Here is a 27,187-nt window from a genome sequence, read left to right on the forward strand (position 1 = left end):
TATAGCTCAAGTGATAGAGTGCATGCCTAGCATGCACAAGGTCCTGGGTTCAATCCCCAGTACCTCCTCTAGAAAGAAAGAAAGAAAGAAACCTAATTACCTCCCTCCTCAAAAAAAAAAAAAAAAAAAAAAAACAAAATCCAAAACAAAACAGATATTCCCCCTTGTGAACAACATTCTCAGTCATTTAACATACACTTGGAACTTTTAGAGCATAGTTTTTATTTGGCAACTGCCTGTACTATAGAGAAAACCATGCCACTTTAACAATCCAAGGACCTCTTCAGGTATTTACTAAAATCCTCTATCCATCCACCCCCAACACATGCAAACCTTAAATCTCTAGACTTTCCGATTTTCCCTCATTTTCTAAAGTAATTATAGATACTTAGGGTAAATGGAGCCCTTGTCTACCAGAAAAATGTGAAAAACTCGTTCTTTCAAGAAATGTTTTTCCAGGCAAATTTCTAATGTGTCTATTCCTGTTTTTGAAATGTCTATCCCTCAGTTTAAAAGGAGAGCCCCCCCCCCAATTCAGATTATTTTAGTAAATTTTAAACTGGGAAGAGACGGTTTAGCTTGTTCCACAGAACTCGATGGAAAACAAATCCCCTAAGCTTATGTCCAAAAAAGTTCCTTTAAAAAGTCTGGTTTTTAAAATGATTTACAGTAAACAGTAATTCTTTGTATTGTAATATGTTCAAAGTTTTGTAAGACATATAATGTGGACATTTATATTTTCTTAATATGGTCAACATTGACTTACCTACCCATTTGAAATGACTGTTCTCTTCTGATGATGAAAGCTTCACAGAAAGGTTGTCCAGGCCGTGCTGCCATCACTTGGGCCTACACCCGCACACCCTCCTCTGGGTTTCTGCCTAGACCGCGCTCTTTCTGGAAATTTCTAAGGAAGTACAGCCTGTTTTAACCCTGCCAAAACGTTTTAAAGGCTACATTCTAGGGCTTTCTGTATGTTTCACAGTAGATGTTCCAGAAGAAAATAAGTAATAATGACTGCAATTAACATTCCAAATGATATTCTAAAATGAATACTTTCTGTTCTCAAAACAACTAGAATATTTTATCAAAAGATCCCACTCATCAGGAAAGCTGATGCCAAAGATGCCAAAATTGGTCAGTGGAAAACACTGGTTTATAACCTACTTTCTGTGAAAATGTACATTTTGGTAATTTTAATAAGAAATTAAGAGTATCAAGGAACTAAAGGACACTAAAATGCTGAAGCATAGTGGAACTTCAGCAGACAGACATGTCCTCAGTTCAGACACGGTGAGCCCGTGAGACCTCAGCGTTCTACCGTTCCCTCTTAAAAATCACATGACTTCAAAGTCCAGTAATGTAGATTCATTTTTATTCAGAAATACTTTCAAATTCACTAACTGTTAATTAAAAGTTTAAAAATTCGAAAGGGACACCAAAAATTACATGGGTTTTAGAAGCTATGTCAAACATGCGAGTTTTAAGAGTGACATTTATACAGTGTAACTTAGACCTCATAAGTAATTCTCTTATAATCAAATTATTACAACAGAAACACAAACATACCATATATTACTCTTTAGATTTTTGTTTTACAATATGTTCTTGTCAATGGGACACTTCAAAATGTTTCAATCTGACAGAAAAGCATTTTTAAAAAACATACCATGGAAGAAAAAAAGCCTCAGAAACACTCCTGTCCTTTATATGGTATGGAGGTGGGAAATATCAGAATAAAAAACTTATTCCCTTCTTCTGGGATGCTCTTTCTGAATATTTACACTTGGGTCTATTGTCCTTTATAAACAATTTTAGATTTAAAATGAATGCTTTGTTCCCAAGTGAGAAGCATGCCCACTTTCAATACTCATTTTCATTAACATCTTCTGAATTTTCCTCTTAAATGGCTGTGTCTGGATCAGAGCAAGCAGACATACACTGTTTAAAAGAAATCCTGTTCTCACAGCCAACAACACACACTTAACAGTGACAAGAATGAGTTAAACCACTTTAGGAGTTAACGTGGGAACCAGAATTGTCCCTAGGATACTGTGATCTGGGGAAATAGCCCTGAACTTGACATTTTGGAAGCTCTGCATTTTGGAGAAGCAGCCTCAAGAAGGAAGAGGAAAGAGAAAGCTCCTCAGCGAAACGGACCTGTAGGTCCTTCCTCGCCCCTGCAGTGACCACTGGGACAAGGCCACCCCAGCCTGGGCTCCAAGCGACACCCCCCTTTAATTCATCCTGGTCCTGCCCATGGGGATGGGCCTAAATGGGAGCAGCAAGGGGCTAAAACAGACCTGGGGGGAAGTCAGGGGATTAAGGAGCGAAAATTCCAGTACCTCTTGAATACCACAGCCATCTCTGGTGACCCCGCAAGTCTGGGCTGCGGTTCTGGGAGATGAGGTGAGCTATTACTAACTCTTCCCTTCTTTCAACCAAAAGAAAACAAAGCCTGGTCAAGGCTTCTTTTAATGATAATATAAACCTGATTTGTTAAATAAAAAAAAAAAAAAGAAGAAGAGAGGTGTAGATGGAAGAACTTCAAGGACACAGAGTGAGTCGTTGCCAGTGACGGGTCCTGAACTTCCCGGGAATACCTACCTCTGAGGGGGTCAGCCCCCAGACTCTTCCCAAGCCCCTACTCTCCATCCCAGCATCTCAGTCTGAGTATAGATAATACTGCATTTTTGTAAAGACGAAGGCAACTTGCATTTACCATCTTGCATTTGCACGGCACGTACTCCTGCCCGAGCCATCCTACATACACTTACTCATCTCTTCCAAGACACCTTCAACATGTCTGCTGTTACTGTTTCATCTATAAAGCAATATAACATTAAAAACTCAGGTTTGTTGTTTTCAACAAAAAAGTGCTTAAAACCATCTTATGCAATTATTTTTCACTTCATTTTCAACCAATAAAATCAAACTCATTTGGGTTTACGAGTAATACTGAAAAACAATAGTGAATCTGATTATTCTCATACATTTTAAATAATGTGCCTTCATTCCCAGCTTTAACTTACATTAACTGTCTCATTTCAGTACCTTAATAAGTTGAACTCTTATTTGGAAAATATAGAAGGTACAAATATATAGAATTTTTAGGATAAAAAAATTTTCTGAATATAAAAATGTTTTCTATGTTTCAAAATAACTTTTAGATTATTCTTATAGTTTTGGGTTTGGTAACTAAACTGTTATGTACCCAAGACTTTTTTCAAAACAATGAAATATAATAACATGGTTTTAAATACAAAGTTATATAGGAACCACTCATATCTGTGGATCATCACCACAGAAAGCTCAGTTTCTGGACAAGAAAACCCCAAATATTTTAGTCATAAAATAAAATTTCATTATCAAAAATTAGTTTATGATAGAAACCTATATGACTTAATGATTGCCAGAATTGCCCAGCGTAGCTTCTGTGAAATAAGAGAATTATCTAGAAAATACAATCGCCAAAAGTGTGCAAGTACTGCAGACTGGACAGACTGGAGCAGGCAATGCCCTCGAAACCAAGTCCTTCTTCTCCAGCTTCTTCCCCAGGTAAACCCCCTCCTCAGCCTCGCGCTCTGCAGACTTCCTTCTGCGCCGTCACTTACGTCCCGAGTAGCGCTCTGCGTGGGTTGAGTGTCGAGGAGAAAGCATGAGTTAGGCAAGCACTTTAGCTGTAAACGCTTCACATGATCAGGTCCCCCGGAGGAAGCTGTGGGAGCTTATATGAGCCTTGAGCTTTTCAGGAACTGAATGAGAACTCGGTAGACGAACGTGTACTGGCAGAGGGTCTGCACCATCATCATTCTCTGCTGCCTCAGTGTGTCCAGCACCCGTGGGATGTCCAGCACCTAAATCGAGAGAAGCAGCGATGAGAGCAGGGGGCTACCTGGAGAGAGAGGGGCGGGGAGCGGGTGTCCGAGCAGAAATCTGGCTGCAGACAGTCTCTTTTCTACCTCGGCATCTTCTATAACGAATCCCGAGGACATTTGTTCAGAAAGAGCCGTTAGGCCACTAGGTCCCTCTCTTTCCCAGCCAGGCGCCCCGCCCACCTCTCCCCTCACCCACAGAGGGAACAAGCACCTCGTTGTGCTCCAGACAGGCAATCATGATCTCCGACAAGATGACGACGCCGGTCCGCCCCACGCCAGCGCTGCAGTGGACCAGCAACGGAGGGTTGGGGCTTTTGGGCTCACTTGTACTATTTGTGTGGCGTCGAACAGACTGGATCTCCTCCAGGTATGCTGTGAGACATCAGTGAAATTGAAAAATACAGAGGGATTAAGGCCTATCAAATTAACAGTTTTCAGATTATCTCCACTGACTGGGGAGACTCCAGGTACAGAGCACTGGGTGCTGATTAACCAGCCCCAGATGTTAACTGACAGTGAGACCGCGGGCAAGTCTCTGACTGCCCGGGCTTCCCTTTCCTCGTCTACAAAACAAAACAGAGGAGAAAGCCCCTAAGAGTCAGTTACGGCACTCTGCTCACTACCAAGTCATACTTTAAAATCTCTTCTGTGAAGCATCCCTTAAACATTTAAAATTTTTATTTTAAAACAAGCCCAAAGCTTATGTGGGACAACAGAAAGGAAATGTTTCAGGAACCTAAGTCTTCCTCTCTGTGGCAGAGGCTGTGCTGGGAATGAAGATACTTACATAAAAATCCCTTGAGGTCCTCTGGACAGCCGTGCTCGGGCCAGTCTGTGTACTGGAGGTGCCAAACTGTCCTCTCCTGCCCCGTGAGAAGGTGCTTCATCTTCAGGCCCGTGGTGGCGTAGCAGCCGGAGTCTGTGCGGAACCGGGTGGTGATCTTAAACCTGCCGTAGGTGACGGTGTTGTGCCTGGATCCAAGGCGTGGCCAGTAGCGAAAGCTCTTCTCCCTCCCACCCTCCTGTGAAAGACAAGTCCAGTCAAAACACAAGATCCAGCAAAGGATGCCCTTTCACGGAGAGCATGTCTGAAATTCAGAGCCCTACTCTACTTTTTTCTCTAAAGGTCAGGATTCCACATGATCAATATTAACTGTCCTTCCGAGGCCGAGAAAATCAATTAAGAGAAATGAGTGCCTACCTCTTCTGCTGTCACCATTGCTATAATAGCAATTCCCTGTTCCCACACCATCTGCCAAAAATCCTGACAGGTGTTTTGTAATGGCCCCTGAGTGGCAATATAATCCCATTCAATTCCACTGACAGAGACCTGAAATTAGAAAAGGTGTAAAAAAAAAAAATTATTATGTGTATAATACACATATGTACATTTGTTCATGCTAATACTGAAAAAGAACTCAACTATTCAGCAGAAGAAAGACTTTTTATCTTATTCTTTTTCCATTACGGACACCTTTATATATGTGTGCACTATGAATTCACATCGTATCTATGTGACCTGGGGCCATCTCCTTACCCTCTCCAAACCTCAGTTCTCACCTATACAGTAAAAATACCACCTACCCTCAAGCTGTCTGGGTTGAGCGAGTCAATATGTGCGGTGCCTTGCACGTGGCAGGTCGTCAGTAAGTGGTGGTTATTTTTTTTTTATCTTATGCTTTCTGTTTTTTATTTTTTTTAACATTTTTTATTGATTTATAATCATTTTACAATGTTGTGTCAAATTCCAGTGTTCAGCACAATTTTTCAGTCATTCATGGACATACACACACTCATTGTCACATTTTTTTCTCTGTGAGTTATCATAACATTTTGTGTATATTTCCCTGTGCTATACAGTGTAATCTTGTTTATCTATTCTACAATTTTGAAATCCCAGTCAGTAAGTGGTTGTTATTGCTGTTAGGGTTCTTCTTCTTGCAAAAATAGTATCAACATCACTGTACCCCAAATTTCAAACACAATTGTCCCTCATGAAATACTAAACACACTAGATAAAGCATCAGCAACTTAGCCAAAACCTAAGTTAAATGTCGGATTTCTAGGGAAGAAAAGAAAAATCTTCCTGCCTAAGGTAGTCTCACCGCTGAACTGATGGTCAGGGTCATCCTCCATAACGATGCTAAGTTTCCACTTAAAATTTAACCTCCTTGAGAACAGTCCAGTGTAATAATTATAGGATGGGTCACCAGGGAATCTGGGTTAAATCTCGGCTCCCCTGCTAGTGAGTGACGACAGTAACCGCCCTGTGAGTGTAAACCCTGCTGCCCGTGCCCCCATGGAGGGCTGCAGCTTGAGTCCCCTCATCCTCCACTGGGCTCGCTGTGGGTGGTACCAGTTCCCCCCACAAACAGGAATCAGGGAGGAAGGGTCTGAGGGGGAGCCTAAGGGGGACATGTCGGAATTTCTTCATTTATTCAGAGATAAGTACACCGAGGTCCTATACTGGTAAGTGGTCAGTCCAGGAATTTGGAAGTCAGACTCCTTCCACTGCTCTCCAGGTTGCCTCTGAAGATGTGAAATAACACAACAGAACTGCATTATTCAACGCTTATCCACCCAGTCACGAGAGACGGGATAAGCTATGCCAAAGAAGTGCTCGGTTTTAAACAAATGATGTCCAGGTGCATAGACTCCTAAGGACCGTGAAGAGCTCGGCACTCACAGGCCGACAGCTGGCCCTCCAGTCTCAAGTGTAGAATGCTCTCAGTCAAACACCACTGGCAAACGAAGTAAAATGTGGGAAAGAAGAAAAATAACACCTGACCACAGACACTGACTCATTCACTATAAGGAAATATCCTCTTCCCAAAATAATGAACTGAATCTCCAGCCGGCATGAACAGAGAGTATGATGATGGAGAAGACAGAGCATCTGGCTTTGCTCACCTTCCTGCTGTGAACCATCACTTCTCCCATTTTAATGGATATAACAGTTACCACAGTTAAATTATACTGTTTCCAGGGGGAAGGCGGCACTGCTTCTTTGAAGAATAAATGATTTTTAAAAATGATTAAGAGTGTAAAGGGGGAGGGTACAGCTCAGTGGCAGAGTGTATGCTTACTTAGTATCTCCACTGAAAAAATAAAATAAAAAATAAATTAAAAAAAAAAGATTAAGAGACTATGCAAAGAACATAGATGGCACCATCGTAAGGAAAAGCTTTGGTGAACACCATCAGAAAACCCAGACACTTCTGTCACATAAAAATGCATGTAGGTATGCTGAAAAGGAAAAAGCAGCAATTCAGCTGCTCTTGAGAGCACTTAAGAGCTAGAAAGAGGTCTTCAGATTTAGAGGAACAAAGTTCTGAAGTCAGGCAAGTGGTCCTGGAGACCTGGTAACAATGCCGGGGTGGGGGAGGGGGGTTCACCACATGGAGGGACAAACGTGACCCCGGCTCTGTTGGCAAACACTTTCTATCCAGCCCTTGGCATGTGGATTTCCCAGCTTATAATATACATAGTTTGTCAAGATGGTTCAAAACCAGGGTGCTTTTAGAATACAGACATGAATACGATTCTTACCATTCTTGTAATCTAACTGGAAACTTCCCAGCCTGAGTACCACTCTAAACACTCCCCTCACCTTAATATGTGATGCGTTGATGTAGCCGGTATTGTTTTCTTTGGTTGGGACCAGCTCCACTCTGGCATCGTCATAGGGAAGGACATCTTGGAACCGATTTCTCTCTGCATTTTCAGGGAGTCGTGCTGTTGAGCACTCCCCATCAACTAGCCGTTTTTTAAGAATTCTTTCATATTCTGTGAATACCATCCCCTGTTCTAACCGCTGTTCCAGTATTTTACACTGAAAAACAGAATGTGGGAAATAATGTGAATATTGTCCCATGCCACAGCTGCATTTTGATTGTACATCTGAAATCTCATTTTCTGCTTCAAGTCTAACATTATCTAATATTGAAAATTCTAGATGAAACCACAGTTGAATTTAAAAAGCCAAAACAATAAAAGAATAAATGAAATAGCCTTATTGGTGAGAAATACAATGCAAAGTTCTGTTATAATTAGCCTAAAACAATTCGTTGAATTCATTTCCTCTAAATCTACAGTCAATTCTGTGACCCCTTAAGAACAAAAAATTCTCCTGGAGAACAGTAAGTCCTAGAGTAGTATAACCAATTTCAACCTCTATGAATAAATGCTTCAATTTTATAGTATGATATATAAAAAACTGAAAACAGTAGTCAATATTGGTACTATCTCCAGGGTCCAAGTGTAAGTTAATTTTTGCTTAGCATAATTCATGCCCATCTGATTTTGGTATAACAGAGTCTCATAGCAAATACATCTCGGTCACAAGGAAAGTTTTGAAAAATTCAGTAACTGTTCACTGTTGAGATAAGTTTTCTACATAATGCAAGGAGTCAATGTCTGCCTTCTCTCCTGTGTGTGTGTGTATACTCATCTGTTTGCAGATTTCCTCCAACTTTCAGGCCATCAAAAATCAAGCCCGCCACAGACGGTCAGAAGAAGGTCAAGAACAACATTCAGAAACAAACAGACAAAAGTCATCATTTAGTCTGAAATTATCTATGAAGATGTTAGCTAGAAATTCACCCCCACTCTGAAATCCAGATTACAAAAGTCCTGACACTCATCTGTGATTATCAAATGTGTCAGAAAATTCAGTAAAATCCCCAGAAGGCAGCTGTGCATCACTGCGCCCAGGCCTGGCTCTGGCACGTACCCTCTCATCGTTCGTGGCTCTGGCAGGCACATCCTTTCCTTCATCAGGCAGAGGCAGCCGGGACAGGGAGAGTCCATTTAGGGCAGCCAGCTTGAGAGGACCAACTTTTTTTGCATCTACTCGGCTCTTTTTCATTCCCTATAAAAATATTTATAGAGATAGATCAAATATACATAAACACAATCCGTTTGAAAAGAAATTTCAATCGACTCACGACGGGAAACAAAGAGAGGGAGGCCTCTCCTAAACCAGTCACCACAGGAGAGACACTCCTTCACACACACACATACACACGCACAGTTGTTTAATATTAGGAGGAAGACATTCCTTTCAAGGCCAAAGCCCTGATAAATCTTCCAGATACAAGGTTGTGAAATGCAACTGGTTTCAGGGCTCCGCTGTAATGAAGGGTGAGGCTCCCAGCAGACAGCGTTCTTTCATGGAACTCCCAAACATCAAACCACGACACACACAAAAGCATGAGCTGCAGTCCACAAAAAGGGTTTAAAAGTGGTCACCTGATAGTAAAAAGCTTTTATAATTTTTTAAAAATACAAATTATTTAAATCATTCTGAAAAAATTGTTTTCTGTGGTGGCTCTATTCCCTTGCAGACTTGTGTGACCTGGATTAGATCACCGCACCTCTCAGAACCACACATTTTCAAGTGAGGAAAACAGCAGGGCTGAAATCTCCATCATTACACCAGGAGGAGAGGGGATAAGACAGGGCACTGTCAGAACCCTGTCTCCGAAAACTGGTGTTTCCTAAGTTATTACTAAAGCCAATGATTTTCCCCTCTCAGGCAAACAAGCCCAAGAATGCCAAGTCTCCCTCCACAGTCTACACCTCCTTGGAAGCTATAATAATTATAATGACCTATTATAATTATAAGCATTTATAATAATTATAAATGGTTTTCTCAGTTCTGTCTCACAAATGAAATCAACTTTACTCCAGCTTTATCAGCCTGGGGGGGAGAGAGAGAGGCATAGAGACTAAAAGGTTCCTGCTGAGGCTTAAAATTTCGTGATTCTCATGTGTGCACAAAACTGGTGAATGTTTAACACTGGGCTTTGCGGTGGGGAGGCGAGGAGTTGTGTAAAGTTTGCCAGGTTCTGCAGTGCAAATAGTCTCACCACGGCTAACTTTCATCTGCCAGTTTATTATCAACCAGCTCATGAGACACTGAAAATTGAACAGTCAGCTCCTGCCAGCCAGTAGAGGTGGCCCAGCACTTCCTGGCCTAAAAATGGCTCACGATGCCCCAGCAAAGAAATGCTGGATGAAGCCAACTGGTTGTAAGGTCAGTTCTAAAGGTACTTAAAGAAAGGGGCATAGTGTCAAAACTCACTTCAAATACCCCTTATTTAGCCCTTAGCGTGCAAAGACATGGTCTTAAATGTACAACTCATACAATGATTTCTTCAGTGAGAACCACCACACAAGACTAAGGGTGAAACAAAAACACTTTATGTAGACAGACAAGCACTCAAACCAGTCCACCTTTTTCTGATAGCAATCAAACCCTGGAGGTGGAGATGGGTGGAGAATTCTCAAATGTTCCTGCTTATCTGTAATTTATTTCACTGTTTTTAGTATGAAACCTCTAAAACCATAATTCACATTAGTATAATTCGCTGGCTGTAACAATTAAAATAATGGCCTCCAAGTTACTCTGAAGGGGGCCAGAAGGTTTAGCATGGGGTTGGGCTCTTCATCTCTTAGGAAGTCAGTCAGCTAAATGTATGATGCAATCTCACAGTAATAAGTTAAACTTGACTGAGCACTTTCTACGTGCCAGGATCTCACTTGACTCCCCCAGCAACTCTCTTCGGTCATCTCATTTACAAATGAGACAACCAGTCAGAGAGTAAGCAGTTGGCCCAAAGTCACACAGCTGCCTCTTTATACACAGTAATCGGGGTTAAAACAATAAAAACTTTGCATTAAAATCAGTTATGCAGTATCACTAGAATTCAGAAAGCACCTTTTACGCCTGACCTTATGTGGGACCTAACACAGTGCCACAGCAGGCAGAGGAGGGGTGACCATCCCGTGGTACAGATGGAGAAGCTGAGGTTCTGGTGCGTGAAGGACCCAGTCCACTGGCAGGGAACGAATGGACGGCAGTGCTGAGACTCAGACCCAGGTTTCCCTAGGCCAGAGCCACCACTCACAGTCTTCAAGTAAGGAGATCCCTTATGCCAAAAGAGGGGCAGCAGCATGGTCCAATCACATAACCTCACTAATACTGTAGGTCTTAAAGGTCAATGAAGGAGACATTTTGTATTTTTAGAGAACCAGACTGATCAAAGTCCTCAGATCTAGCAGAACTTGCTAGGCCCATTCAAAACTACAGGGACAACAGGCTTGAACACTAAACTCTATTCAAAGCAAGTATCATCTGGGGAAGAGACCCAGGTCACATAAAAACGATGGACAGTTCTTGCTGTAATTAGAGAAGAGTGTTAACCATGAGAGGGCCCCGCCAGCTAGCTCAGGACAGAGTTACTTTGGAAGACACACCCACATCTTGTCCCCAGCCTGAATCATTGATTGTGAGCCCATCCCCTCCGCTGCAGCAGACCTGAGACATTGGCCTTCACTCTTCAGGCAGATGAGTAAGAGTGTATTCCCAAGAAAAATTAAAAATAAACTTGCAATTCAAATCCATTAGAAGAAAATACATTTAAATCCATGGCACTGCTGTACGTAGTTTTAGTCTACCTGTACTGATCTATTTCAGAAGCACTATGATACTATGTGACTTTTTCTCCTGCTTATGAAGATGTTTACAGCATCCTAGAGGAGCTACACTGGGCCAGAACCACACTTTCCATGGGCCCTCAAGTCTGGATATGCCGACCAGCAGAGATGGGGGAGGAGTCCTAGTTGCCGGGTCCCTGGGAGCAGCGCGGGACAGAATGGATAGGCTACTTAACCGCTTTCGCTTGGCCGGAGCCCAGAACACAGGGAATGGAGGCCTGGACAAGGAGGAGCCGGACTCCAGAGGGGTGCAGCAAGAGGACTCAGAGTGGGCACGGTGACATGGCAAGGCCCAAACGCCTGGGCAAAGCTGAGGCACCCAAAGTTCAAGGGCTTCCGTGGAAAGACACAACAGCAAAGCTCAGACAAGCAATTATTACTTAATAAAATATACCTTAATGTGGAACAGTATAGAAGACAGGAGAACAAGTTGCAGAGATAAATATGGGTTTAAAATTCCAGTTCAGTCACTCACTAGCTGTGTGACCTTGGAAAAGTTACTTACTATCTCAGAGTCTATTTCCTCATCCGTAGGAACAATAAGCCTGCTGTAAACTGTACATGGTAAAGCAGACGGCGTGCTCAGTAAACGCCCTGGGAATGGCAGCTAGAGATGATGCTAAGCTCTTCTACATTTTGCTTCAAGTAGGTAGGAAGTGCTTAAATCATGGTTATTTATCATGCTGAATGTTAAGGAGCTGCATTTTCTACAAGGGGCCTTCCCCGGGTTCTCAGTTCACTTAATCTCTCTTTTAAACAGACCTGCAGCTCTCGGGTTTTATGTCTTGGTGACGTGCTCCCTTCCCAGCTCAGAATCACAGCCCTCAGCGATCACAGCCGAGCATCCAGGCTGCACCCGCAGGGACTGCAACTAAGGAACACGCTAGGGACACTTCCGGCACGTGTCCCTCAGACCTCACAGGAGCAGCTGAGCAAGAGCAGCCCTGGGCCCTGCACCCCCACAGCAGGGTACTTCCACGAGTGGCTTACAAAGCAATCTCAGCTGAAATCATGAAATCTTAACTTCTTTTTCCCTAATGTTGCGTTATTAAAACATCCCATGCGCCCTTTCTGGTCCTTTCCACAGAGCCTCTTAGGTTTACCTTCTGCTTCATCTAAGTTATTCATTTCTAGCAAAACCACCAGAATCCGAATCAATCCCCATTATTTCCAGAGATAATCAAACTCAGTGTTCCAAAATAAGACAAAAATAGGGTAAAATGTGTATGGAGGGGGGTGGGACAAAGTTAAAAGAAAAAAAGCTGAAAAACATCAGAAGTGATGAGTCAAAGAAAAGACGGCTAAAGCGCAGAAGGCGGTGAGGCAAGCCAGGCATAAAGGGCAGTATTCTCGGTCGGGTGAGGGACCCCTGGCTCCTTGGATGGCTCACCCCTAACGGTGGAAGTCCTTCCACGATGTTCTTCTTTCCCGAGAGGAGATCTGACACCGGCCTTTTCTTCAGAGAGTCCCTCCTGGCGCGGTACCTCCCGGACGTGGTGAGGTCGGACTCGGACATGGACGGTGTCAGCAGCCCGTCCCTCCTGGGCCGCTGGGCCTCAGCCAGCATGTGAATCGGGCTGCCGTCCCTCCCCCTCTTCTCCGCCTCGGTGACGTGGGACTTGGGCTCGAGGATGTGCAGAGGGCCGGCCCCCGGGGAGACGGAGGCGCAGGGGCAGCCGAGCTGTGCTTCCTGGGAGTAGCTGCCCCGGGACTCCCGTGTGTGAGGAGAGAGCTGCGCCCCGGCTCCGGGTTCCTCTTCAAAGTCCTCCTCCTCCTCGCTGCTGTGTATCAGCATGGTGGCGTCTGAAAGAGACTTTTTGTGACCATATCTCAGGCTTTCCTGCTCGTCCGCCTCGTCTCGCTTCGTTCTCTCCAGGACGACGTTTGGCTGGGAGCCCGCCAACATAGCCCGCGGCGCCACATCCGCCGCCGACGCCGACATGGTCCTCTCCTTCAGCCTCATGCCTTCAAAGCTGTGGGTCAGCCCCGCGATCTCGATGCTGTTCCTCTTCTGCAGCTGGGCGTGCCGCGCCGCCGTGAGGGGCTCGCTGACCTCCTGCAGGGAATGGGCCACCGGCAGGCTGTCCTCCTGGAACGTCTGCACCGAGTGGTGGACGCGCCTGGTGATGAGATCCGGGTTGCTGCTGCTGATGTACAGGTGGCGGGACAGGTCGGGGGTGCTGTTGGCGGGCCTCGGGTAGGGGTAGGGGGGCGGCGGGCGGTACACCTGCGTTCTCATGATGTTCGGGGCTGGGTAATCCTGGGCCTGGAGCTGCACGTTGGTCAGCTCGGGCACGCTGACGGCGCCCACCACCGGCCGCCTCTCTGCGGGGTAGGGGTAGGGGCACTGGCTGTGGAAACTGTAATTGAGATTGAATGGGTAGTGGGCCGACTGGGGAGACATAAAGTGGGCGTGCTCCCGAATTTCAGGCTGGCTGTAGACCAGGGCATCGGGCCTGCTGTAGGCGTACGAGCTGCCGATGTTGAGGTTCCGTAGCGAGCGGCTGTGCCTCTCGGCAGGCGCCGCGCCCCGGTGCAGCTGCTTCATCACCGTCTCGTAGTCCGGGGTCGGGCGGTAGGACGGCGGGATCAAGGCGCTGTGCCGGTGCGACGGCACGTAGTCCGGCCTCATGACGTCGCTCCCGGTGATACTTGGGTTCGAGGACATGGGCGATGGCTGCAAGTAGGGCTGAGGGTTATTTAAGGAGCTGGTGCTGTGTGCGCTGTAGACGCTGCCATTCCGGATGCGACCACTAAGGTCAACCTGGGCGCGATCCAGACTTGTCTGAGAGTGGCAGTAGTACCCGTTCTGGTTGGTCACAAAGAGGTTGTCTGAGGGGGGAAACATTTAAAATGCATTTTAAAATGAGATTTGTTAAATGTATTAAATTGGACCAATTACTCTATAGACAAATACTGAGACAGGCCCCAGGCGCTGATGACATTCTTGACATAGCTGATGAAACTCCAAGCTGCAATGACTCGGCTTTACCTACACCACTCTGAGCAACCCTGGACACATCCTTTCCAGGGAACCCCGGCCTTCTTGTCTATAGAAGGGGATGGCTTTGCCTACGCTAAGGGCGGTGTTCAAGACTTGATACCCAGTAAAGATGAGTCAAATTTAAATCCAATATTAAGAGTACAATTGTACCACAAAATATTGTCTTTTCCTGAAAGTCAAAAACATGTGCTTCACTAGAGACACAAAGCAGACTTTCTGGAACAACAGGGAGCTACGGGCAGAGACACGTGTTTAACTGAATTGGGTCTCTGACTTGGCCTTCCCTCCCTCCTGGGGATGAGCTGGGCTGATGCTGAGCTAGTTCAAGCACCAACTGTCTGTATACATTTTCCTTAAATGAAACTCTAGGTTGGTTGTATAGGTTCTTCCAAATGAAGACAAAAGAGCGATAGTTCAGCTGGATTTGAGCCTATGCAGGCCCAGTAGGGTCACCAGTAGCTCTAGACCTCACCAGGGGCCAGGAGCCAAGAAGACATTGCTAAGACAGCCACGCCTGCTCCTGCTCCGGCCCCCACCCCTCAGTAAGACGGGGGGTCCACAGCTAGCAGAATCAGGAGTCTAATCTAATCCGCAGTGGTTGTGTGTGTGCCCTTGCTCGGGGCTGGAGGGAGGCACGTTTCTTCTGTCCAATCTGCAGTTCACCTGAAAAATTAATGAGGGTGATTTCTAACTCTTCAATGGAAAGTAGCCGTCAAGATCATCGGAGAATTGCTGTTGAAAAGCATTCTTTTTGTGATTCAAAAGCCCCAGGATGGTTTCAGTGACAACTGATTATCGAAGTTAATGTACCACAGTCTCATGTGTGGACTTCACTCTCGTGGCACACACCGCCACAAAGAGGGAGGCCTCCAGCGCATCACTGTGTTCCTCCTGTGGGGACACAATGCTTCCCTTGTCCCTGTCCATTTCTTGTGTCTGGAACACTCTGCAATCTCCGAGTCTATGGAGCCCCCTGTCCTCACTTCTGTCACAGCTCAGCCTTACTCAAGCCCGTCTTGACTAGCATTATACCTGCCTACCTGGCATCCCTGCCTCCAGGCTCCTCTGTGTGTCCCGCAGACCATCCATCTGTGAGCCTGCTTGTGTAAAAGACCATGCTGAGAACTAATGGAGGGTGGGGAGAAAGACTGGAATCCAGACAAATAAAAAGGGAAAGTTATGTACCCTAATACCATAATCCAAAGAAGCTTTTCCCACTGAAGGAGGTAAGTGTTACAGGAGTCCGGAGGAGGGAAGGATCACTTCCAGTTTGGGCTGAGCCGAGGGGGACAGGGAGGAGAAGACCAAGAACCACCTCGCAGAAGACAGGGCAACAGGGGGCCGTGAGGGGTGGTTGGGAGGGGCTCCATCGGCCAGCCGCCGGGCTCTCGGCCTCTGAGTGCACACTGGATATGCCTCCTCACCTCCGGAAGGCAGGCGCAGCCATGGGACTGGTAACAATCAAGGGAAAGTGAGCAGAGGTACAGAACTAATTTCTCTGCTCCCTTCTCCCTGCCACCCTGACCAACATTTCACATGGAAAGGGTCCCCAGCCCGAGCCCCTGAGGCAGGCTGAGGTGGAGCAGAGCCCTCCTGCCAGTACACAAAAGCAAGCTTCCCTGGGTAAGCCGCTGAGAGTTTAGAATTGTTTGTTCATGCAGCACAGCCTCGCCCATCCTGACTGGGCGGAAGCGTGTGGGCAGGAGAGTGCCTGGGTAAGCGCACCAGGGGTGACAGAGCTGTGCAGGCAAAGCCGGGAGACTCCACATAGAGGGTACACTCGGTCTGGCTAGAGGACCAGGTAGCTAGAGAGGAGTGCAGAACATCAGGGAATGAGACTGGAAAAGTAGCAGAGCGAACGTTGCTGAGAATGCTGACCACCAGACAAAGGAACACTCATCAAGGAGGTGGGATGAGATGAGACTGGCCACTGAATGGGGCACCAGGGAGAGTGGGGACTGAGGACATCAGCACCTGTGATGCAATAACTAATGAGAGGTTTAAAAAAAAAAAAAAAGAAGGAACTAGATAAGATCTGGAGCAGAGGGACAGGGAGAAGGGGATACAGAAGAGAGTTACATGAAATTAATTAGAGGCAATAGGATTTGTAACTGTCTGGGTGCTGAGGGCAAAAAGGAAGGAAGTTACATGTAGTTTGGAATCCAAGTAATCAGGAACAGTGTCTTCATTGTAAAGAAGCAAGGAACGTGGGAAAAGGGACTGGCTTCTGGAATAGTGATGAAGGCAAGTGCAGTATGCTAGTTTTCAGCAAGCTGTAGTAGCTGATAATATTCACTGAGTGCTTGCCACCCGGCCAGGTACCCGGCTGGCGGCTCACATGCAGTAGCTTCCTTAACTGCCCCGACAACCATCAGGGAGATGAAATGTGGGGCTGGAGCACAGGAGTGACGATGGGGTGAGAAATACAGAAGTGACAGTCATCCTCTGAAATCTGAGGCGTGGATGAGATGGCTGTGGAAGCCTGTAGAGGAAGGGGGGGCCACGGGCAGACCTTCAGAGATGGTGCAGGGGGAGGGAGAACCCCGTGCACTGAAGAGAGAGGTTTTTCAAAAGGGCAGAATGCTGGAATCCGATGGTAAGGAGTATGTGCAGGGCGCCGGGGATCTGTGAGAGGGCAGCTGGACCAGGGTAGCAAAGGCGGGAGGAGTAAACAGCTAACCAACAAACAGAAGCAGCACAAAGGTATGACTCTCAGAAGTGCGGTGAAAAATGAAAGGAAAAAATAACTCAAACTGCAGTCTGGAGAGAGAGGAGAGGAAAAAATATGAGGATGCTTGCAGATCAGGGGAAAGGGATAAACAGCAAGGAAACAGTAACAACACAGAGAGAAGAGCCTTTTCCCAGAAGTGGGAGGGGCTGGGGTTAAAAAATCAGACAGGGCAGCATGCAAGGAAGATGGTGAAGAAGGTAAAAAAAACATCCTGACATAGACATTCTTGGAATCCACACCCAAATCCACCCCCTCCTGCCCACCTCACTACACTGCATGGCGTGTCCCATCTTACACAGGAGGCCTGGCACCAACAGTGCATCATCACCCACCCTCTAGGTCCCTTCAGGCACCATGTCCTCCCAGTTCCCTGGGGGAGTGAGTCCAAACACCCTCTTCCTCGTTCTGTGCCGTGGCTTTCACTATCCCCCCAAAAAACCAGAAGCAGCAGTCCCAATCAGGGACCCGCTTCTCTCTCTACCTGTTGAAATGCACCCATCTTTTGAGATCCAAAAAGTCTTTCTCAATCTCTCAAATATGAGAGTCTTTCTTCCATTCAACGGCACAGGAATTGCTTGCTCTGTCTCATTACAACCATCGTGTTCTCTTTGTATTTAAGTTATTTGTGCACTTGTCTCATCCCCCACCACTAGATTCTAAGCTTCTTAAGATGTGGAATTACTTCTCTGCATAAATCTCCTCAGCCTTTATACCAGAGCTTTGTAGACAGAGAGTAAAGGTCTGTACTTTGGAGGCGATGTCTTAAATACAGCTCCCTATACTCATTATGTGAAAAATAAACAAAAATAAGTAAAAATAAAATGTTTAAATTTTACAGGTGGGAGAAAAACAAAATGAGCCTGGGACATCCTGTGCTGGAAAGCAAGGAAGCGCTCAAGGCTCCGGGGGCATGTTAACAAGACAAAGGAGCCAGCTTGAAGGAGCGCCCACGGGCCAAATCTGGGACCATCTGAGCGTCAGAATCTGATGCTGCGTGTTTTCTACCCATGTCCAAAAACTGACTTTAACAGCAGCTTCTTCTATGAATCTAGGACGGTTATAATCCTGGCCATAGTTTTGGATGTAACTTCAGCCAAAAATTAACCCCACTTCAAGATCTCCAAGTCTTTGTAATTTATTCAAATTATAATACTTCTGTAAGGCATTTCAGAAATAGTGTACTTTACCTTGGGAAGAAGTGTATGGTTCTGTATAATGTCCATTATAATGCAGCTGGGGTGGGGGAGGCATCACGTAGGGCTGGGGTTTAGGCTTTAAAGAAATGGAAAGTTGGAAATAGGGTTAAAACGCATTGCCTATGTAATACATCTAAAGTAATTCTCTGCTGGTTTCTTACTCTCCATTAAAACCCTTCTAAAGGAGCCAAACATATTATATACGAAAAATAAATCTGAACACCTCATAGCTCTTACCATATCTGTCTTTTCATTGTTTCCCAGAATGGCAATGCCAGGCCCTGTGCACTGATATCAGACATCAGACAGCACAAGAAAACAAGCTGTATCCAAAACGTTAAGAGCAAGAAGGAACAGACACAAATCCCCTGAATTCTTTTATAAACAACTGAATATAAGAAGCTTATACGTAGTATATTTAATCATCTAGTATTTTAAATATCTACTAACTTCTGACTACTCTTGGTTAATAGTCAACATTTTTAATATTAGGTTGGACCCAACATTTAAATATGTACAATATAATAAATATTATATATATTACATAAATATTAGGCTTAACCTATGGAAAATTCACCATGTCATTGGTCAAATATCAGCACACCTTTGTGGCTCAAACTAAAAATTAACACTGACAAAACCATACATTTTTAAGGAAGATGATGTCACTAAAAGAAAAAAAGCAATTGTATGTTTCCTTCTTTCTTACCAGAGACATCCTTGAAGAAGACCTCCTCCTAATCGGGTTCACTATGACGGTCTGAGTTTGCCTACAAAATAAGACATGTCTTTGAGAAGAGCATATATGTATATGCTCATATACACATAATTTTCTCATGCTATCAAAATAAGTTAGTAAGAAGGTAAAATGATAAATCTTCTCAAGCAAAAAAAGACAAACTAATCCAACTGTAAATTAGAGAAAAGAAAGGAGATCCCCTGTCCTTACTCGGGCCCCGGCCCCTTCCTGCTGCCCAGGTTCCTCTGACCGCATGCCAGGGTTTGAGCTCCTCAGGGAGCATCAGTCACCGAGACCACCAGAGGGTGGGCAGGAGTAACTTCCCCAGGTCCCCGCAGGTGGAACCTCTGGAGGGATCATAAGCAGAGGCCAGGCTAGAGGACCCACAAACACATCCCAAGGGCCTGGCTCAGCACTGACCTCCTCCATTAACAGTACTGAGGAGTGACCATCAGCCGCCAGCCTGAGCACCAGAAGCAACGGGAAGTGCCTTTAATTAAGAGCCTGCTAACCACAGACTACAAACACTAACGAAGAGATAAGTTTGTAACTTCAGAGACAACAATCTCTATTTCCTCAAAGGAACCAAGACAGGGAAAGTAAAACAGTAGAAAAATTGGTTCAGCGGGCCTGTGGTAAATCCATTTACCTTTCTTTACAAAAAACTTCTCTTTGGTTTTAAGTGTACTTTTTAAAAAGCAATGAGAATCTTAAGGAGTGTGGGCTGACATTTACCAGATAATCTGAGATTTTAAGCTATTCACAACAAGTTCCATCTTTGAATAAAAGTAGGTCAAAAACAAGAAACAAAAAAGTCCTTTTGTAATTCTATCTTTTTAAAACAGAGGCAGGCATTTTTTTTTGTTCTTGTGTGTGGTTAGTTTTATTGCAAATAAGATCTAGGAACCTAAACCCATAGGATTTTTGGCTTTGTTGGTGACATGATTTTGTCAAAACACTTTTTGTTTGTTGTTTGTTTGTACTGAGGGAGAGGTAATTAGGTTTATTTCTTTATTTATTTGTAATGGCAGTACTGGGGATTGAATCCAGGACTTCGTGCATGCTAAGCATATGCTCTACGACTGAACTATGTACCCTCCCCCAACCTGTCAAAGCATTCTTAAAAAAACCTTTTACCATCTGTTCCTGGCTCATGAGCTTATGTGACACGTGATTACTGATTACAAAAATATTTTATGATCCTTGGTTATAGTGTTGTAGGGACTAATTACTAGAAAATTCATAATCACAAAGTGAACACTTGCTCTATTTAATCAGTAAATTTGCCATAATATCAAATCTCATGTCTCATAAATTAACACTATTCTTAGCACTCTAACAACTAATTTTTTATATTCAAACTCTAAATGTTAGCTCATTTTTACAGATTTTTGAGATTAAAGAAAATTACTGCTTATTAGGAACTTATCAGGCAGCTACAATTGCTTTTGAGTTGACTTTTTTAAATTAAATGCTTTCTTTAACAATTTCTTTTTATTATCATTGGAATGTATTAAAATTGTTGATGAAGAAAAGATGTCTCTTTTCCAAAGGATGCTCATTCTGCCAGTAATTTTGTTACTCAACAATAATAAAATGGACGTTAATTCTATTAGATTGCAAAATACCTCTATCAATTGGTAAAGCATTATATTGGTAAAGGAGGAGGAGAACTCCTTAGAGAAGCAAATCAAGAGGGTGTGCCTGAGCCTTTTTTTTTTAAACACTCCTTAACTACTATATTAATACATTCCTATAATCAGTGTCCAGAATTTGAAGACACTGCATTTTGTAGCCTTGAAATTTACTTTCCCTTTGCTTAGACTCCATTGTCAGTGCTAGGTTTAGGCAAACTGGGTCCTTTGAGGTTTGTATTTAGTACAGAGACTCATGAAATTGACTGAAATTTTAAAGTACTATAAATTCAAAATTCAGAGACAGGGAGAAAGGTTGCTGATAGAATCCTCCAACAACATGCCCAGAGTTGCCCAGCCGGGAGCAAAAATAAACTTAAGTGTATTAAACACAGACTCCAAGGATGCAGAGCTTAGGAGCGTAGGTGGCAACTCCCACATGAGGGATCTATTTTGGCACCTTGCTGGTAGCACCCAGGATGGAGGTGACACTGCCCCCGCAAAAGCAGCTTCTGCTAAACACAAACTAGGATGTCTTCCTCCTGCCAAACTGTCTGATGTAGGCAGTCTCACCATCAGTTCTAATATTCTAACCTCCTCTTTCTTCTTGCCAACATTCTCGTAAATGCGGTTACTGTGAGATCAGCTATCCTAAACTTAGTACCCAAGACAGAATGGTGGAACTGTCGGTTGTGTTTTGGGGCAGTCACTGTGCTGATTGGTGCTGCTAAAAATGAGACAGCTGAAGAACTTAGGAAGAAAAAAAATTACTGGAATGTGTGTACTGGAGAAGCAAAATAAGAGAAGGCTACACGTGGTTACCTAATGGAATCCAAACTCCAGCCCCATGAGGGAGGCTGGTTATTATCCTGATTTTACAGATGAGGAAACATACTTAGATGAAGTAAATTGCTCCTGCTCACATGGCAAATAAGCAGCAGAACTGGCATTTGAATCAGGCAGTCTGTCAGAGTCCTGAGCACGTGCTCCTCACAGCTGATTATTCGTCTGACCCCTCTCCCCAACATCAAAAGCTCTGCAAGCTCCACAAAGGCAAGAGGACACACCTGGTACCACTGGTGCCTGGCACACAAGGAGCACGTCGACTGTTTGTTCAACAAATGAATGCAACAGTGACTGAGGCCTGAAGCTGATGCTCCCTGCTGAGCATCTAGCAGCCAAGTTCCTATTTCTAACAGCTGTCTGAACTTCGCTTTAGGAGCTTCCTTTCTTACATATTTATAGTTAGTGCAGAGGAGATTTTGTTGAACAGAAAGTTTGCTGGGTGGTGGAAATACCTAGAAAATGTTGGTCTCAATGACTTTCCTTTAATGGGACAGGGGTTGCTCCCTTCTTCCAGGCCTCCTAGTCTCTTCAGACACTGCAGTCAGCCTAGAAGAAGTGGGGTAACCCTATCTCCTTCCAGGCAGGGCCCACTCCAGTCTATCCCCCCCGACCACAGAAGTCTGCAGAACAGAGGCAGCCACTGGCCGCTGTGTTCACCGACAGCCCCAAACTGCGGGGAACGCGCGCCAACCCTCTGACTGTGCTCAGCAAGCGGCCGCTGGTGGCCGAGTCTAACGTCCCTTTTCAGAGAAAGTCTACTGAAACTTCTACCACATGCTTTTCAGGTTGGGGAATACCATCATCCCCTTCCCCTCTCCTTCCCCACAAAGAGGAGAGAGAAAAGCCTCCTATACCAACACCCTTCTCAAGACTCTCCCAGGCTTTCTCATTTAATTCAAGAGGCTGACTACAGTTCTGGGGCTCGGCCTTGGGGGAGGGGGAGGGGAGTCATTTGACCTAAGAAACTGACATCTCACTTAACTTCTACCCCAACCCTAAAGAAATGTTTAGGGCCCAGTATCATTTCTAACATTTTTCAGGCTTGGGTGACACAAAAAGATGATTCTGTCACCTAAAGTACTTTGAAAGCGGAGAGAGGGGGCAAGACTGAAGATGGGTAACGCCATCCTATAAATTCTAATAGTCATCTAGACCAAGGTTAGAGGAATCACGAAAGGCCATCCCAAACAGCATTAGACTAGGTATCAGGACTGAGGAGTGGGGAGGGGGACACTCAGGAGTAAAGTCCTCCTTTCTGCACAAGCAGAATCCATCTCCTGAACCACCGGTGGCTGCAGCCCGAACCCGACGCCCAGGATTCACCGTCCAGTCCCAGGCCTGCTGTGGGCTCCTTACATGCCCATCACACTTCAGTTTACCCATCTGGACCACGAGAACAAGTCTGCCAATAATTCAGAGTCATTATCGTCGTAAATGTGACTAAACATAGCCTAGGTTGAGAGCCTTAAAAGAAATGACCATAAAAATTAAAGTTATTTTCAGTTTTATTATCCATCAAAATATTAAAAGCTAAGAATTCATTTCCTTTACCTGAGGAACAAGTGGTATATTCACTTCCCATAGAATGAAGTGGGTACCTTCCATCATAAATATTACACGGGAATAATCCATAGAAATGGACTTCCATACTCACTAGATGTAGAGTTTTTTTTAATGTGGAAAAATAGCCATTTAAACATAATTATTTCACTTTAAAAACATTCATATTTTCCTTATACAGATACAATATACGCAACTTAAGACCTAATATAAATGTGGTTTTATTTATATTTGACAATAAATAGTAATATGACAAAAATGAGATTTCTAAGACGGAATCATTTACCACACACACACAAAAAACCCCCCAATGACTTATTTATTTTCCCTCTAAACTTTAAAACTATCACCAGGTGGCGATTTGCCAAAAAACCTTTTTTAAAAAAGTACTGACCACCACCAAGTAATGGATGTCTACTGGAAAGAGATATTTTATAGTTTATTCAAAATGACTGATTCTCCATCATTTTCCAGAAACAGAATGAGCTGAGGCAATGATGGCTTAATATCATGAACACTCTTAAACTTATGAAAGGCTTTGAATTTATGAAGAGGCCATGGTCCAATAGACTGCATATCTACTGCTCTATGCAGAACACACTTCTGCACAAAAAATAATGCCCCTCATGGCTGGGCAGCCAGGCCAGCCCAGAGGAGCCCCAAATGCAACTACCTTGGACTAGTGGCACTGAGTTTAGCCACCAGGGGAAACACTTTCATGTACAAATGCACCCAGAACTCCAAGCCAGGCAGCAAGCAGAGGCTTCCCACATTCACAAAGAAAGCAAGGTTGGTGCTCCCTGACAGCTAATGTTTTCCAAAACCCCATCAGCAGACCCGCAGTGGGACTCATACAGAAACACAGGGGTGGTGGGGACAGAGGGAGGAGAGGCGGAAAGGGGCTTCAGTGCTAATCGTTAGACTGTTCTCCTAAATAGAGTCTTTCCCTTCACAAGTCCCAGAGGAAGGCCTGCCTCTTTGCCTGTTGCTCTTGACTAGAGCTTTTCTCAGACCCTGGGTCCCTATAAAACAGAAAGCACCTCCATGGCATTTCCCCTTATTTCCCGGCCCTAAGGAACAAAATGTCCTTTCCCCTCTAATTCATAATCAGTAATAAAAGGAAATCGACCTGGAGCAAAAGGGCTCTTCTGCGCTCTGACTCTTGCTACTGTCTCGCCAAGGCCTTCGTCACTCACTAAGCCCTCTCACTCGGGGCGCCTTGCCAGACCCTGCCACCAAAGTGCACGAGGAGGCCCTGTTCTCATGCAGCTCCATCAGACAAGACAGACACATCCGGTCCCCGTCAAAGCAGCAGACCGGCACTACTCTGACGGTCCAGCGTGGTGACTATGGCCCAGGCTCTCATCACCCAGCTCCCAAAGACTCGCTGTATGGCAGGGGCATGACCCTTCACATCTCTAAGTCTCCATACCTTCATCTGTGAATGGGCAATAATAATTGTACCAAACAGGGAGAAAATTAGAGGACATAAATGCTCTCAGCATAATGCTTGACAGAGAAAGTATTTACTGAATTAGAATTACAGGTACAAAATGGTAGGGAAAAAACTACAACTTTGAATGTGGTGCTGAGGACTAAGCAAACTAAAAGCACGGCAGACCCCAGGGCAGCAGCACTGACACTGGATTTTGAAGAATGATGAAGAGTCCTCTAGACAAGAAGAGGAAGGGCATTCCAGCAAAGGCCTGGGGCTGTGAGAGCCATCAGCATGGTAGGACTGACGGGTTCCAGGAGCCAGGATCAAGGGTCAGCTGGGCAGATGGGTCCAGAGGAGATCACAGGAGTCTGCCCTTCATCCCACAGCTCCGGAAGGCCGGAGGAGAGGAGCCGGCCCAGACTGGCCCTGAGCTGTAACCGAGAGCAGTGCTACGTCTTTTGCTCCTGTATTCAGAAGACTGGCCAGAGCCGATGAGATGGGGAGGGTAGACCTGACGGGAAGCAGCCAGAACAGACCAGAGGAGAGAGAACAGCTTAAAGAAAGGGTGTGGGAATGGAGTGAAACCAGGCTTCAGTTTAGATGCCATTTTGCTGGGAAGCCTTTCCTAACGTGGTGGATCTGGGTTAGGAGCCCTTCTCCGAAGGGCTCCCACAGCACCACGGACATCCCAAATCAGAGCTCTTCACACTCACTCCTGTAGGCTCCTTCAACAAACTCATCAAGGCCAACTGTGGCAGCCCTTGCTCGGCGCTGGGAATACGGGGTAAACGGCACAGGGAGAGCGTCTGCGCTGTGCAGTGCAGTGGCGTTCACCTACTGGGAGGGGATAAAGACAACAAGCAAGTAAACAAGTAACACAAACTCAAGTGCTTAGTGCTATGAAGAAGAAAACCACAGGGTAAAGGCATAAAGGGAAACAGAGCAGATGGGGAGGGGGATACACAGGGTGGTCAGGAACAGCCCCTCTGACCAAGGGCACCTGTGAGGAGACCATGATGCAATGAGGGAGCCAGCACAGGAAGACGTGGGAGGAGAGGGATGCAGGCAGAGGGAGGAATGTGTTCGCAGCCCAGAAAGGATACTAGTGTGGCTGGAACAGTGGGAGCAAGGAGGAGGGTAAAGGGAGCAAGGCTGGAGCCAGGCAAGGACCAGATCGCACACAGCCTGGCACTCTGAAGCACGATGGAGTGTCAACGCAGGTCTTAAGAAGAGTGACAGGGTCTGACTGACGCTGCACTAAGACCATCCTGGCTGACTGTGGAACGTAAGCTACAGGCAGGGCAGGGGCAGACGTGGAGAGTCGGAGGGCTACGGCAGTATTCCAGGTGAGAATTATGGCAGCCGGCACTAAGTTATTAGCTGAAAGAGTAGTGAAAATGATCAAGTTCCAGATACATTTTGAAGGCAGTGCTGGCAGAGCGCGCTGATACACTGGACGTGGGGTGAAAGGGAAACAGGCATTAAGCAGGGCCTCCGGGTTTGTGGCCAGGACAACTGGGTGACTATGGTGTGCTGCCACCTGTCGAAAGAGTAGGAAGCGGCAGATTCTGGGGCACGAAGAGGAGGAGCAAATCAAGAGTCTGGTTTTACCCTTAGAACGTACAGCACCGAGAGTCAACCCTAATATCAACTGTGGACTTAGGGTCATAATCGTATATGAATATTGCCTATCAGCTGTAACAGATGTGCCCCACTTGCAAGATGTAACAATGGGGGATTAGGAGGAGGGGGAGATGTTGGGGTATATGGGGACTCTTGGTACGTTCTGCTCAATTTTCCTATAAACCCAAAACTACTAAAAAAAAAAATTTTTTTAAGTTTGGTTTTAGGCATACAAAATTTGAGAAGCCTGTGAGGTACTCAAGTGGAGATGTCAAGTAGATGGCAGGGTGTGAGAGTCAAGAGCTCAGGGAGACGACGGGGCTAGATAATGAAGTCGGATGCCCTTTCAGTATAAAGATGCTACCATGAAGCCTGAGTCAAGCTGAATCCCCTAGAGAACAAGTGTAGATGAGAAGAGGTCCGAGGACTACACCAGCAAAGGTGACTGAGAAGAAGCAGCCTAGAAAGAGGACAAACAGGAGAGGGGGAGTCCTGGCAGCCAAGGGGCGCAGGGTGCAGGGAGGAAGGCCTTCGTGATGGCCAGAGGTTAGGTGCTTCCCAGCAGTCAAGTACAAGAACTCCTGAAATGACCACCAGCTGAAGGTCACTGTCACTCTGGCAAGCGATGGTGGTGGTGTGGCAGCTTAGGGGAAACAGGGTGGAAGGAAGGAGAGAGAGCAAGATTATACAACTACTGAAGATATCTGTTATAAAAGAGAAAAGAGACATGATCCCATGGCTAGAGGGTATGTGGAATGAAGGGAAAGAATTTTAAGAGGTAAAATATTACAGCTTGTTTATATCCTGATGGGGATAATCCAGCAGGAAGAAGGAGATCCACATGGGCTGAGGAAAATGTACATTAGGAAGAAGGAGTATAAATTCTTGCAATGTCTTAAAAAGCTGATCTTTTATTACTCAAAATGCTGCTTTGAAAAATTCCCCTTTAGCTTTCAAGAATTAGAATAATTCTAGTAACTAGTTGAAAGAAATCTTAGAGGCATATCTGTGTAGTTACTAGAAGTTGGTCCAAAGGTG

At 45.2% G+C, this 27,187-nt stretch overlaps 1 protein-coding gene across 1 annotated transcript in view; it reads right to left on the reverse strand.

Annotated features, from left to right (window-relative positions):
* Positions 1-1,353: 1,353 nt before the first annotated feature.
* Positions 1,354-27,187, reverse strand: part of PTPN21 (protein tyrosine phosphatase non-receptor type 21) — a 63,838-nt gene continuing 38,004 nt past the window's right edge. The window contains exons 11-19 of the mRNA XM_032482477.1: positions 19,019-19,079; positions 18,301-18,385; positions 12,769-14,210; positions 8,611-8,748; positions 7,489-7,710; positions 5,080-5,208; positions 4,666-4,900; positions 4,090-4,250; positions 1,354-3,857 (exon numbers count right to left, since the gene is read on the reverse strand). Coding sequence (XP_032338368.1) covers positions 3,729-3,857; positions 4,090-4,250; positions 4,666-4,900; positions 5,080-5,208; positions 7,489-7,710; positions 8,611-8,748; positions 12,769-14,210; positions 18,301-18,385; positions 19,019-19,079 — 2,602 coding nt within the window. The 3' untranslated portion in view covers positions 1,354-3,728. The remainder of the gene's footprint in view (positions 3,858-4,089; positions 4,251-4,665; positions 4,901-5,079; positions 5,209-7,488; positions 7,711-8,610; positions 8,749-12,768; positions 14,211-18,300; positions 18,386-19,018; positions 19,080-27,187) is intronic.

This window comes from Camelus ferus, chromosome 6 (genome assembly GCF_009834535.1).
Source record: "Camelus ferus isolate YT-003-E chromosome 6, BCGSAC_Cfer_1.0, whole genome shotgun sequence".
Lineage (NCBI taxonomy): Eukaryota > Metazoa > Chordata > Mammalia > Artiodactyla > Camelidae > Camelus > Camelus ferus.